At 35.0% G+C, this 12,189-nt stretch overlaps 1 protein-coding gene across 1 annotated transcript; it reads left to right on the forward strand.

Annotated features, from left to right (window-relative positions):
* The first annotated feature begins 2,979 nt into the window (after positions 1 to 2,979).
* On the forward strand, positions 2,980 to 3,848 carry LOC143621088 (transcription factor MYB86-like). The gene is made up of 3 exons (XM_077092641.1): positions 2,980 to 3,088; positions 3,163 to 3,292; positions 3,392 to 3,848. The coding sequence occupies exons 1-3, from the start codon at positions 2,980 to 2,982 to the stop codon at positions 3,846 to 3,848; spliced, it is 696 nt and encodes a 231-aa protein (XP_076948756.1).
* The last annotated feature ends 8,341 nt before the right edge of the window (positions 3,849 to 12,189 follow it).

A 12,189-nucleotide genomic window follows, 5' to 3' on the forward strand; every position in this document is an offset into this window, starting at 1 on the left:
GATTAATCGTTTTCACACCCAAATGTTTGTACCGAAGATTCATCGTTATAGAGATACGCACATCTCATCTAGCAATTTGTCTCGGTATCAAACGTCACACAAATATAATCATGATTTCAAAACATTCACAAACCAAATCAAGGTTAAAACCAGACTAAAGGTCTGTAGCTGGGTCAAGAGATGATCCAGGTATTTATATAAACCTATTTTATTATATCAGCCATCATTCATTCACAAGGGTTTTCAAACAAGATCACCACATCATTCAGAAAAGATAATCACAACCACAGGTGAATATGTTAAATCTTTTTCAGCCAGTCATTAAGATAAACGGGTTGTTTATCTTAAATAGTCAGTCAAATATTTGTATGAGATTACGTGATCTCTAAATTTTTAAGGGATTATGTGATCTCTAAGTCACAAAGTAGATAATAAAAGCAACTCAGACTGAGTACACATGTGTCTGGATTCAAACATAACTGTCTAGTCTTTCAATCAAGGCTACGTGGCCGTAGGCTAACAGTCATGACGAAAGTTCTCCAATGGGCATTAGTTCTTAGAGAACCATAATTGTGTGTGTATGGTAGTGGCACAAGTTCTCAAAAATAAAAGACGTTTCTGCCAAGTTTGTTTCAAAACTATCTTGTCAGTCAAAAGTTTTCAGAGTCAACGATTTACCAGCATATCGCTGACGTATTTTTCCCCATCATTACAGGAAAGCAAGCATAGTACAGATAGCAAGGTATAAGAGTCATTTGTGGAGTTAGATGCTCGCAGATGGAGATGACTCAGTTTTAAATAAATAAAATATTGTAAACACAGGTTTGTAAACCAAAAATACTTGAATATTTATTATCCAAGAATTTTCAAAATCAATTAATCAAAGACTTCCGCTAATAACCCGAAACTGATATATTTTCAAAACAGGTACCAACTACGGGTGTCACGCGTAGGCCCTAAGTCGGGGTGTGACACTTACTCTGCATAGAAATAGTAAGTATAGTGTTCAAAAGATGTCACATGCCATCAATTTACACTACATAAATTTGAAATCATCTTTGCATCTTCAAAGAAGTAAACTCGCGAGTTTGCAATAATTGAAAATACAGAGTTCAATTCAGCTATCTCAGATGGTTGGTTTCATCTTATGCTGCCACGTGGCGAAATTATGCTCAATGGAATAAATTTGGATCCAACCATCTCAGATGGCTGATCCAGTCACAACAAATGTACACATCATCGCTTACATGGAACGCCACTAAGAGAGATTAACGTAATCCAGCCATCTGAGATGGCTGGACACCTGAATTCCATGTGGTCCATTGTTAGACACCTAAAAGCCATTTTTTTCTTTTTAAACATAGTAGTTTGAAAAAAAGATCTAGGCAACTTACTGGTATATATAATATTCGCGCCTATTCTACTAAATCGATCTTTTTATATGTTTTAAACATTAAAATTAATTTGTTTTTGTTGTCTGTTGAGATAACCCAAGCTTCCAATTCGCAATAGAAAATTAGCCACTCCAATATTTAATTTCCACGTGAAACTTCAGTACATGAAACTATAAATTATGTGTGTTCTTAAAAGTTGAAACAAGTTGCAACCTAAACTTGTGATAAATGCAGTCACTTTAATATATTATACCTCTACAATGATTAAGAACGTATGCATTAGACCATCACCAATAAGAATGTTTGTGTTGGTGTTTTTTATATATCATATGATACGTGGTCCACAAAAATACCTTATATTTTCTCTCTCCTCTCCTCCATTTTCTCTTACAAACTCATTCTTAGAGTATTTTTCACTAAGAATCTTACAATACCCTCTCTTCTTCATATCATAACTTCTCTCATTAACATTATCAAAACACCTCAAGAATGTCCTATTGTGGATGCTCTTGTTACATAGTTAAATTGGTTTGGTTTATATCTCTTTCAAATTTTGTCAAATTTCATTGGTAAGTATAAATATGATTTGACTAGATTTATTGGATTTTAATAATCCATACTGAATGGTATTGATCGAAAATAATCCATATTTATTTTATAGCTACTGGTGGTCCCAAATTTAAAAAAGTTGGCCTCCAATGGCCCCCCTGGTTAAAAAAGACTTAACAGCGTCATATATATTTTTTTTCCCGAATTTCAAACTAATGTCTTAGGGTTTTTGATCGGAAGGAGGATACGGGTTGATTGGTGTAAAACTTAGCTCGAAATGTTTATCCAAACGGCTTGATTGTTTGTTAATTGTAAGTTGAAAGACCCAAATTGAAGCATTATTTCGTCGTTTTGGAGCGTCGTTTCGAGCTAAGTTTTACATTAGTCGTCTCGTATTCTACTTCCGATCAAAAGCCCTAAAACATTAGCTTTAAATTCGGAAAAAGTATAACTACGTTAAGTTCTTTTTAACAGGGGACCATTGGGGTTCAATTTTTTTAAATTTGGGGCCACTGGTGGCGATAAAATAAATAAGGATTTTTATCAGTCAATACCATTAAATAAGGATTATTAAAATCCAATAAACCGATTTGAGTATGTGTGCGCGCGTAGAAAACAAGAATTTGTTTAAAATGTTTCATATTACAAATTTGATGAGAGTTTCTGTATGAGAATTCCTAAAAATCACAAAAAAGATTTTTTTTTTTTAAAAGACACTAAATATATATAACTAAAAGATCAAATGAAACGAAACCAACCGGAAAATGGCAATAGAATGTCAATGAGTTCTTGCTGGATGAAATATGTAAGATTTCAAGAATCCATTTTTATTTTATTTAACTTGGAGGTGAGATGAATAAATAATCTATAATATATTAATATGTGTATTAGTTCCCTTTAAATACCAGATCATCTACAGTCTCTCAACTCATTCTCCATTTCCTCTAGTAGTTCTCACCCAATACAAACAAATATTCTACAACCCATAAACTTTTGATCTTTCTGGAAAAAGAGGTGCAAGCTACCCGAAAAGCGAATGACAAAGCACAAGAGGGGATTATGGTCACCGGATGAGGACCAAAAGCTAACATATTATGTCATGACCTATGGTCATGGTTGCTGGAGTACCGTCGCCCTTAATGCAGGTAATTAACTTCATGCATGCAAATTATACTAATCATCAAAACATGGGTTTACAAATCACATTTCATTCGTTTAGGGTTGCAACGGAATGGAAAGAGCTGCAGATTACGATGGACTAATTATCTTAGGCCTGGGTTAAAGCGTGGCCCATTTTCATCGCAAGAAGAAGAAACCATTTCGACCCTTCATGGATTGTTAGGCGACAAGTACATAATTGCTCGCATTCTTTTTATATATATTTGAATAGATTATTGTGTAGATCGATTTGATTTGATTTGATTTTTAACTGAACCTTTGCTAATCAGATGGTCTCAGATAGCACAACATTTACCTGGAAGAACGGATAATGAGATTAAAAACTACTGGCATTGCCACCTCAAGAAAAAAGTAGACAAATCAAAACATGTTCAAGTTCATCTTAAACTTGATAGTTGCACAACCTCAATTGCTGACGAAGTCCAGTCGGTCACACCAGTTTCCCAGATCAGCAAATTACTGAAACTTTTATTTGCTGACTGGATTAGCCTAGATGAGTTTCAACAAGACTTTGATGTACCAAGTGATCATCCACATAATCATGGCTCAAACTCTCAAGTAAGCACCATTCAGTATAACAAAGGATCAACTCAGGGTTGCGAGAATCAAAACCGTCTAGAGGATTCAATTGAAAACGAAAATATGCTTCACTCTCTTATGAAAATTGATCAATTTTTTGAATTTAATGATGTAGATTTCAACATAGAAAAGTTCATGTATATGTAAGCTCTAGTGGACTTTTATCACATTAAAAAAATAAAGAATCTTGTATATCTAAATACTTAGAAATTTAGTGTCTTTTGCACGGTTCCTCCACAGCTAAACTTTACAGCACAGATCACCATGTTTCTTGATCCTTACAGTTTCGAATAGGCCTGTGAACGAACCAAACATTCACTGTTCGTGAATCGTTCAGTGGGTTAATTCATTTATTTAATACACGAACAATTTTTTTTTGTTCATTTAATTAAACGAACGAACATGAACACCATGTTTCTTTCATTCATGAACGCTTGTTTACATATTGAAAATAACTAAATAGTGTTCATTTGTGTGTGTTCATTCATGTTCATTTATCTTTGTTTGTATTCGTTTACATTTGTTCATATATGTAAGGAGAGATTGAATGTATGATGTGGATGAGAGATAGAAGATGGTCAGTTTTGTGTAACAACATGCTCAAATGGGTTATTGTTGGTGATTTGATGATTCCCAACCCGATTACATGTACGTTAATGGGTTCGGTAGTTCCTTGGTTCGCAAGTTTGGCGACTAATTAAGGGTAGTTTGGAAATCATTAATCAAGCTGGATTAAAGTTCAACTTAATTTCAAATTAATGTTTAGATAACGATAAGTTTGTATGTTTGTCTAATAGGACGTTGCGTCTAACTAAATAGGTTAGGTTATATAATCGAAAATTCATCAGTGGTGTCGTAACCACAACGTGAAACGTAAATTTTAAGGTGTTATGTAGTGGTATATACTTGTTCTTTTTATGTGCTATTTACGTGTTTGATAGTTGAGTACACTATTAACTAAACATTTCGCCGGTCACATTAATTAAAATGATCTTGTGATAATATGGTGATATATGGTATTACCTGTAAACATGTTGATATGTGTGTGTTGTAGAAGAAGGCGATGAATGACTGAAAGTCGAAAAGTGACAATTTGCTCTTTATCATCAGATGTGCTATCATAGAAGACAGTGAGAAAATCTTAGTGACAATTTGCTCTTTATCGTTTGATGTACTATCATTTTCACAGGTTTCGTAACCATTTTCTTTTTATTTTTTGGTTTCACATGTTTAATGACTATTTGTTTTAGTTTCATAACATTTTTATATTCTTTTAATTAGTTTATAGCATTTTTCATAGCCTTTTTTTTTTATTCTTTTACTTTCACATATTTTATAACCAATCATAAAAAATTAGTCATGTATCTCAGTTAAGTAAATTATATTAAACTAAAGTGGTTGATGTCCATTAGTTAAAAAGAGTTCATTTGTCTTATGGGAAACTATTATTATTATTATTATTATTATTATTATTATTATTATTATTATTATTATTATATAAATGCATAATTTTAATAGTGATGAAGAGTAACTATAGTACTACTTGATTCAATTGTTTTTTTTAGTTTAACTTTTTCATATTTTATCATAATATATAATTTTGAGAGTGTTTTTATTTGAATTGTAATACTATTTTATTCAACTTTTTAAAGTTTCAAAACTATATTATTATTTTGTTTTATTATTATTGTAAGTCCCGAAACCGCCGGATCCGACAACGAACGGCTTTGTTCTTGATAAACGCTCGAGACCGGTGCAGTAAATCAAACGACCGAAGCTATAACATAAAGATAATATAAATAGAAACGATCTCGTTTTCGGTTAAAGATTTGATATATTAAGAAACGAACCGACCCACCCAAGGTGAGCTCCCCTTGGGTGGATGATTTACACCATACAAACACACACTTAAATAGAAACATCAAGTCCTATTTATAACTAAAACTAAACATTCTAGAAGATCTCCTCCATTGAAGCTAAACGCGCGTCTCGAAGCTCTCGTTTCGTGTCCGGTTTTGCTCGCCGACGTTAAATATTATCTTGACCATAAATATATAACCGGTTTTGTACTTTGATATCGCAAGTCACATTTTGGCCTTACAAGCACCCCCTTGACTTGTGATATCAAAACTTTGTCAAACCGTGTCTCGCATCTTCATAAGTCACCCAATAAATCGAAGCCTCTTCGTTTCAATTCACCCCCTCAAGGTATGACCCATCTATATTTAATGTTGAAGTAGTTCTCGCTTGTATATAGGCATGAGATGAGCTCGAATTTCCACAAATCAATCTCGAATTATCGGCTTCATCAATCAAATGAACAAAACTTATTATTTCGTTCGAAGCTCACCTTTCGGATCCAACTTCTCGAACGCCTTATAAATAACGAGCTTTGAACACGGTTAAATAAGACGAAACCCGAACAAATTTTGACTTTCTTCAGTTTGGTCAACCCGATCAATAATTATTTCTTAGCCCAAGTAAATAAAGCAGCAGCCTGGTCTATGTCCCAAATCTAAAATAAACCCAACAACCCACAAGGGATCTTAATGGGCCACTTCTTGAACTGCTTAAACAACCCATAATAAAATTAACCAGGGGTAAGAAAATTAAACATACTAACCCTTGCAACAATTTATTAGCCGCCAGATGTATGTGGTCACCAGCCATTACGTCGGAAAATTTTCCGGTCACTCTCCAAGCCGTAAGACAACCAAACACCACTGTAACCTCTCCGATCTACCACCACGGGAGCCAAATCTAGTCGATCATGTCGTCATAAACCGTTAAACCCAACTCGTTACAGGGTGTTGCATCTGCTGAATCATAGACGTTCCAAGATGTCTGATAGAAACTTTCATTTCTGAAATTTGGCAGCCAGCACATATCATTGAAGCACCTGACTTTGAACCCTTGCCTTTACACTTGGAGTAGATAAAATGACCTGAAAGCAAGTTTTTTTTTTTTTTTTTCGAAGTTCCATTATAGAGATCCTCAAGAGAAACTTTGAGGGGATGAACAACGTCTTCTTCCCTTCGTTGCCTTTGTCCCCTACTGCTACCACCACCGCCACCGTCTTCTTCTTTTCTTCAACATGTCGGCCGGAAAAACGATTTGCCGGAAAACACAGTCACCACCATCAGAAATAACCGACGCTCATGCATATCGGAGTTTGATTTTTTACATCTTCAACCTCGGAATCGTCGCCGGGAAGGACCGTAAGGTCACTGGATTTTCGGCGTATGGCGGAACGGTTCTCGAAACGCCCGAATCTGGCACTTGTAGATCCCGAACATCCGGATCTACAAGGAGAAGCTTCAAACACGCTTATTTCCCACTTTATTTTCAAGATCTTCAAACTTTATTTTCTAACTTCAACGGGTTTTAACGTCTCGGTTCGGGTAATAGCGGAAATAGAACCCGAATATCAAGAACAAAGTTGAATCATAAGATTCGATCCGCTCTGATACCAATTGTAGGTCCCGAAACCGGATCCGACAACGAACGGCTTTGTTCTTGATAAGTGCTTGAGACGGGTGTGGTGAAATCAAACGATCGAACATAAATAATATAAAGATAAAATAAGTGAACGATCTCGTTGTCGGTTAAAGATTTGGTATATTCATAAACGAACCAACCCACCCAAGGTGAACTCCCCTTGGGTGGATGACTTCACCATGGAAAACACACACATAAACAAACACAACAAGTGCTCTATTTATAACCAAACTAAAAACATTCTAGAAGCTTTCATCCCGTTGAAGCTAAACGCGCGTCTCGAAGCTCTTGTCTCGTGTCCGGACCTCTCGTCGACATTATTTTCTTGACCATAAATATATATAACGGGTTTCATACTTTGATATCGCAAGTCACATTTTTTTTAACATGAAAGTGCATATATTAGAGGATTATATGTCTCCAGTGTCACTTAACACAACCAGTATTAAAACTAAACACAACCTTAACATACTTTTAGTCATAATATTAATACAGTAAAAACATCTGATTAGTCCAACAAGGGGGGTTAACTCCTAGAGGTTAAGATAAGTCGAAACTCTTGTCACCATTTCCTACAACCTTAGTGTAGATACGGGGCCTGGTACTGGTAATCGGTTGCAAAATAGTGACCATGGTTAGGAGCCATGTTGTAAGCTGATGCACCCATATCCAAATTTGGCTCTACTTGACTAGAGTGGAATTTGGCTCTACTTGACTAGAGTGGAATTTGGCTCTAGTGAACTAGATCCAAATTTGGCTCTACTTGACTAGAGTGAAATTTGACTCTAGTTGACTAGAGTGGAATTTGACTAGATCCAAATTTGGCTCTACTTGACTAGATCCAAAATAAAGCCACGATCTAGTGGAATTTTACTCACTTTACACCAACAACAGTATACCAAACACTCAAATACCAAACACCACACAAAATCTCAAAAATTTCACAAACTTTCCACAACCAAAAACCAAAGAAACCGTGAGTTTCTTTCGTGAACCCGCAACCTACTTTTTCACATAAAACAACCTCAAATCCAACAAAAACTAAGATCAAAATCGGATCTTGGATCTTAGTTTGTTTGGTTTATTTCTTGAAAGGAGGAAGAAGAAGAAAGATGGAGAGAAAACTTTTATTTCCTGGAAGTTGTGTCTTGAGAGTTGCATGAGTTGTGTGGAGAAATGGGCTTTTATAGGGTCCCCATTTCTCCACAGTTTACATTTTAACCGTACAAAATAAACGTACCGAGTACGTAATACACCGACTAAAATCAAACTAGAACGACATACACAATCCTAATAACAATATAGAATATTGGCCCTACAATCTCTCTCTAGGATTGAGTATGTTGAGGAACCTTCGTCAAGTTCTTTGCTTCGTCTTTATTTCTTGAAACTTGGTACTTGTCTTGATCCAGGGTCTTGAACGAGATTGGATCTTGAACAAATCTTTATTTTCAAGTCTTGTAGACTTGAACTTCAATTTTATTTTCTGGAAAGGATTGGCAACAGCTAATTTTAGAAACATCAGATGCGTGAGGCTCGACATCTAATTTTCATTTTGTTGACTTTCTTGAGCCGATTGGCTTCTTTCCGTGTCTTCAGATACAATTAGTTCATTTTTAGGTTCAACCACCAAATTTCACGTTCTCGTTTGCTTTTAAGCGCTTCAACATCCGCAACTCCAAGCAGACTTGATCTTGATCTACCTGTCCATGTATAACCGCACAGAAGTTAGAACGAATAAGATTCGTTCACAGACCCTCTCGAGGGTCAAAGAAGAATTCGTTTACAGGTCCTCCCAATTTCAGTCCCTCAACTTGTAAGTGATTTGTTTAAGTCCTGGGTTTCCAACGAACTTTGCATGAACGACCTTGACAATAAAACACGTGATTTTGAATAAAACAAGGTTTACTAAATTATGTACGAACACGATAAAAACTTAAAATATTTTTGGCATTTTCATATATTTTAAAATAGCGAAAATATATACATAATATTTTGAAGTAGAAACATAAAATAAAACAAAAACAAAAATAAGGTAAGAGTATAGATGAAATTAATATTATATATAAAAAATATTTACTTAAAAGTTTACTAAATTATTTTTGTGAGAAAGATCACAACATGGAATCACATTATCTGTAACGTTCTAGATCACACTTCTATTTGGACATTATTATGCCAAGAACCCAAAGTCGATTGTAGATATAATTTGTCCACCTGTTTAACTTGACAAGTGTTTTGATGTCAACGTGATACATTTGAGGTTCAATTAGGCACGGTACTTATGTGGACCCCACTTAATCAGACATGTTACTGATTCGATCATATCTCGGGCCTAGTTTGTGTTGACATATCACCTCAACTTGACTTAAACCTTTCTTAGTTGATCACAGTATTCTCATTAACACACTTGACACTTTGTACTTTATTTGTGTACACTTGACTCAATCTAGAAAGATTAAAATAAAGCAGAAGTTCAGGCCATAACAATTAGGTCGGATAATACCATATTATCGCGCAGAGAAAGTCCAAGGCTTGAACAAAAGAAAGAAAATAAAACAAAGCAGAAGACTCAGGGCCTTAACAATCAGATCTTGTATGACTACAAACGTAGAAAGTCCAAGGCTTGAGTCAAAATAAATGAAGAAATAAATCAGAATTTAAAATCTCTAGAACTGACTCTTTTTCTGACTCTTATTCTTTTGCTTTTCTGACTCTTTTGTTTTTCTTTTTCTTGCTTTTCTTGACTCAAATAAGAACTAAAAATTGACACAGATTTCCTAAGACAACTGTGATCAGGTAAAGAGAGGCTTGGGTATGACATGTTTAATTACATTTGTACCTTCATTGATATGACTTCAACGGAATCATGCAACCGCATCATAAACGTATAACCACTAGCATAGACAAATATGTAAGTTTATATCACCTAACACTTACTTGTTTGTCAAGCCTATCTACACATCAAACAATGATCTTGTTGGCTTTTGATCTACTCTTTTCATGTGCTAGAATCGTTAGATAATTTCTTATCATTTTCCAAGGGTTGGATCAATTTCTCAAAATTTGAAAATTTTAAATATCCGACTCCCTCTATGCAGGAGCTCCCTCTAAACAGGATAGTACTTTTAGAAACATTTTTTTGATTTTCTTAAAAGAAAATCAAATATTTTTGGTAAGTCAAATGACTCATTTTAGTTTTTCTTAAACTTACAAAGTGAAAATATTTTTGGTGAGTTAAACTTAACTCAATTTTCTCCCTCTAAAATTGTGACATATTTTAAAAATATTTACAATTTTAAAACGAAAGGATAGATAGGTTGTTTTAATCAAAATTGATCATGCCGAGTAATTCGACCAGAAATTCAAATCGGGCATGATCGATGGCTTTAGTGAAAAGGTCAACAAAGATGTTGTCAGATGGACTATCTTAAGCATGTATCATCATATTGTATGACAAAGTTGAAGAGACTCAAACCAAGACCCAACAACTGATGCTGGATCCATCACTTGAGAGAAACAGTTGGACGAGGTTAGTTTGAGAAACGCTCGAAAAGTTGTTGTTGAACCATTTAAACAAGGCTTCCCTTCCTTGAACTTTGTCCTCCCATGTCGCTTATGAAAGACTCGAATCCGCCATCGAATGGTTTAGCATCAAATAGCAAGGGTTCGTCTCCCATCATATGCCAGGTGCAATCACTATGTAAGTACCTAATACTATTGATAGTCCTTCTTGATTGACCCTGCATGCACTAAGCGTTTAAATAGACATGGGTTCCCGGGATACTTTTGTCCCGGGAAGGTCAACCGTAAACCGACCAAACTTAATTTTATTTCCTGAAAACCATTTATTTCTTGTTGGTGCCTCACTTGATGAAGAGCAGTCCTTAGGAATCCAAGTAAAAACTTGTTCCTTGGTTTTGTCAATTTTGGACTTTTCTTTTCTTGATTTTGAAACTGTTTTTGGTGAATCCTCAGACTTTATAGTCTTAGGATCCTTTTTGATTTTATCCTTTTTAGATTTCCAAAAAGTTTTCTTTTTGTGTTTCACTTTATTAACCTTGGATCTCACATCCATTTCACCAGGTTCACTATCGGCTTGATCAGTCCTTGAATTAGGGCTACTGAAAGCTCCTTTTGGGGACTGACTAAGCCGCCTTTGAATATCAATTTGTTACTTGAACCAGTGCTTGCAATGTATTGCAAGGTGAGAAGAGTGACCACACACAAAACAGCACTTTCTCCTAGGAATGCCATAGAACTCATCTGAACTATAATGTGGTTGGTGCGATGGGAAAGGTGATCCTTGGAAAGGAACATGATTATAAAACACATTTGTGTAATATGGATCAACAAAATTTTGTTGATAATGACCATAGTAGTTGTTGTCACAGAAGTTGTATGGCTGAGGATTTCTAAATTGATTGGTTGTTTGAGAAAATGATCGTTTATTTGGTGGAACATATTTACACGAAGTACTTGGCTTTTCATTTTCAAAAACTTTACTTTCACTTGAATTATCCTCAGTCTCACAACTTGATGATGAACAACTTGATATGTTCACCTCAACAGGTCTACTTTCATTGATACATTTTTCAACAAAAGTTTCATCACAAACGGTTTCATAATCTGAGTCAGAAGAAAAACATTCATTTTCATTGCAAACGTTTGTACAACTATCATCACTTGAATTTTCACAAAATACATAATTTGACCCTGACTTTAAACTTCCCACCATGGATTCACAAACTTTATTACAAACTGGATTGTTAATAGTTTTGGTTAGATCCACACATGATTCAAAACGTGGTTCTAACTCTCTTTTTAGCTTACAACCCAGGTTAACCGTCCCACATTCACCATCATTTACATCACCTGCTACACAAGACACATTGATGTCAGATTTATTAGATGATGGGACTGGAGCAGCAGTTTAAGAGGCAGCAGGAACAAATTTCATAGGCTTTGGTATTCTACCAACCTCGTATTC

This window comes from Bidens hawaiensis, unplaced genomic scaffold (assembly GCF_021521415.1).
Source record: "Bidens hawaiensis isolate Kalapana, Puna unplaced genomic scaffold, B.hawaiensis_p1.1 tig00000055_1, whole genome shotgun sequence".
NCBI classification, from domain to species: Eukaryota; Viridiplantae; Streptophyta; class Magnoliopsida; order Asterales; family Asteraceae; genus Bidens; species Bidens hawaiensis.

Excerpts from the sequence above, each read along its gene's own strand:
- LOC143621088 (XM_077092641.1), top strand. The coding sequence starts at position 2,980 with ATGACAAAGCACAAGAGGGGATTATGGTCACCGGATGAGGACCAAAAG. Across the intron at positions 3,089-3,162 it reads TACCGTCGCCCTTAATGCAG|GGTTGCAACGGAATGGAAAG; the intron begins GTAATTAACTTC and ends TCATTCGTTTAG. Across the intron at positions 3,293-3,391 it reads CATGGATTGTTAGGCGACAA|ATGGTCTCAGATAGCACAAC; the intron begins GTACATAATTGC and ends TTTGCTAATCAG.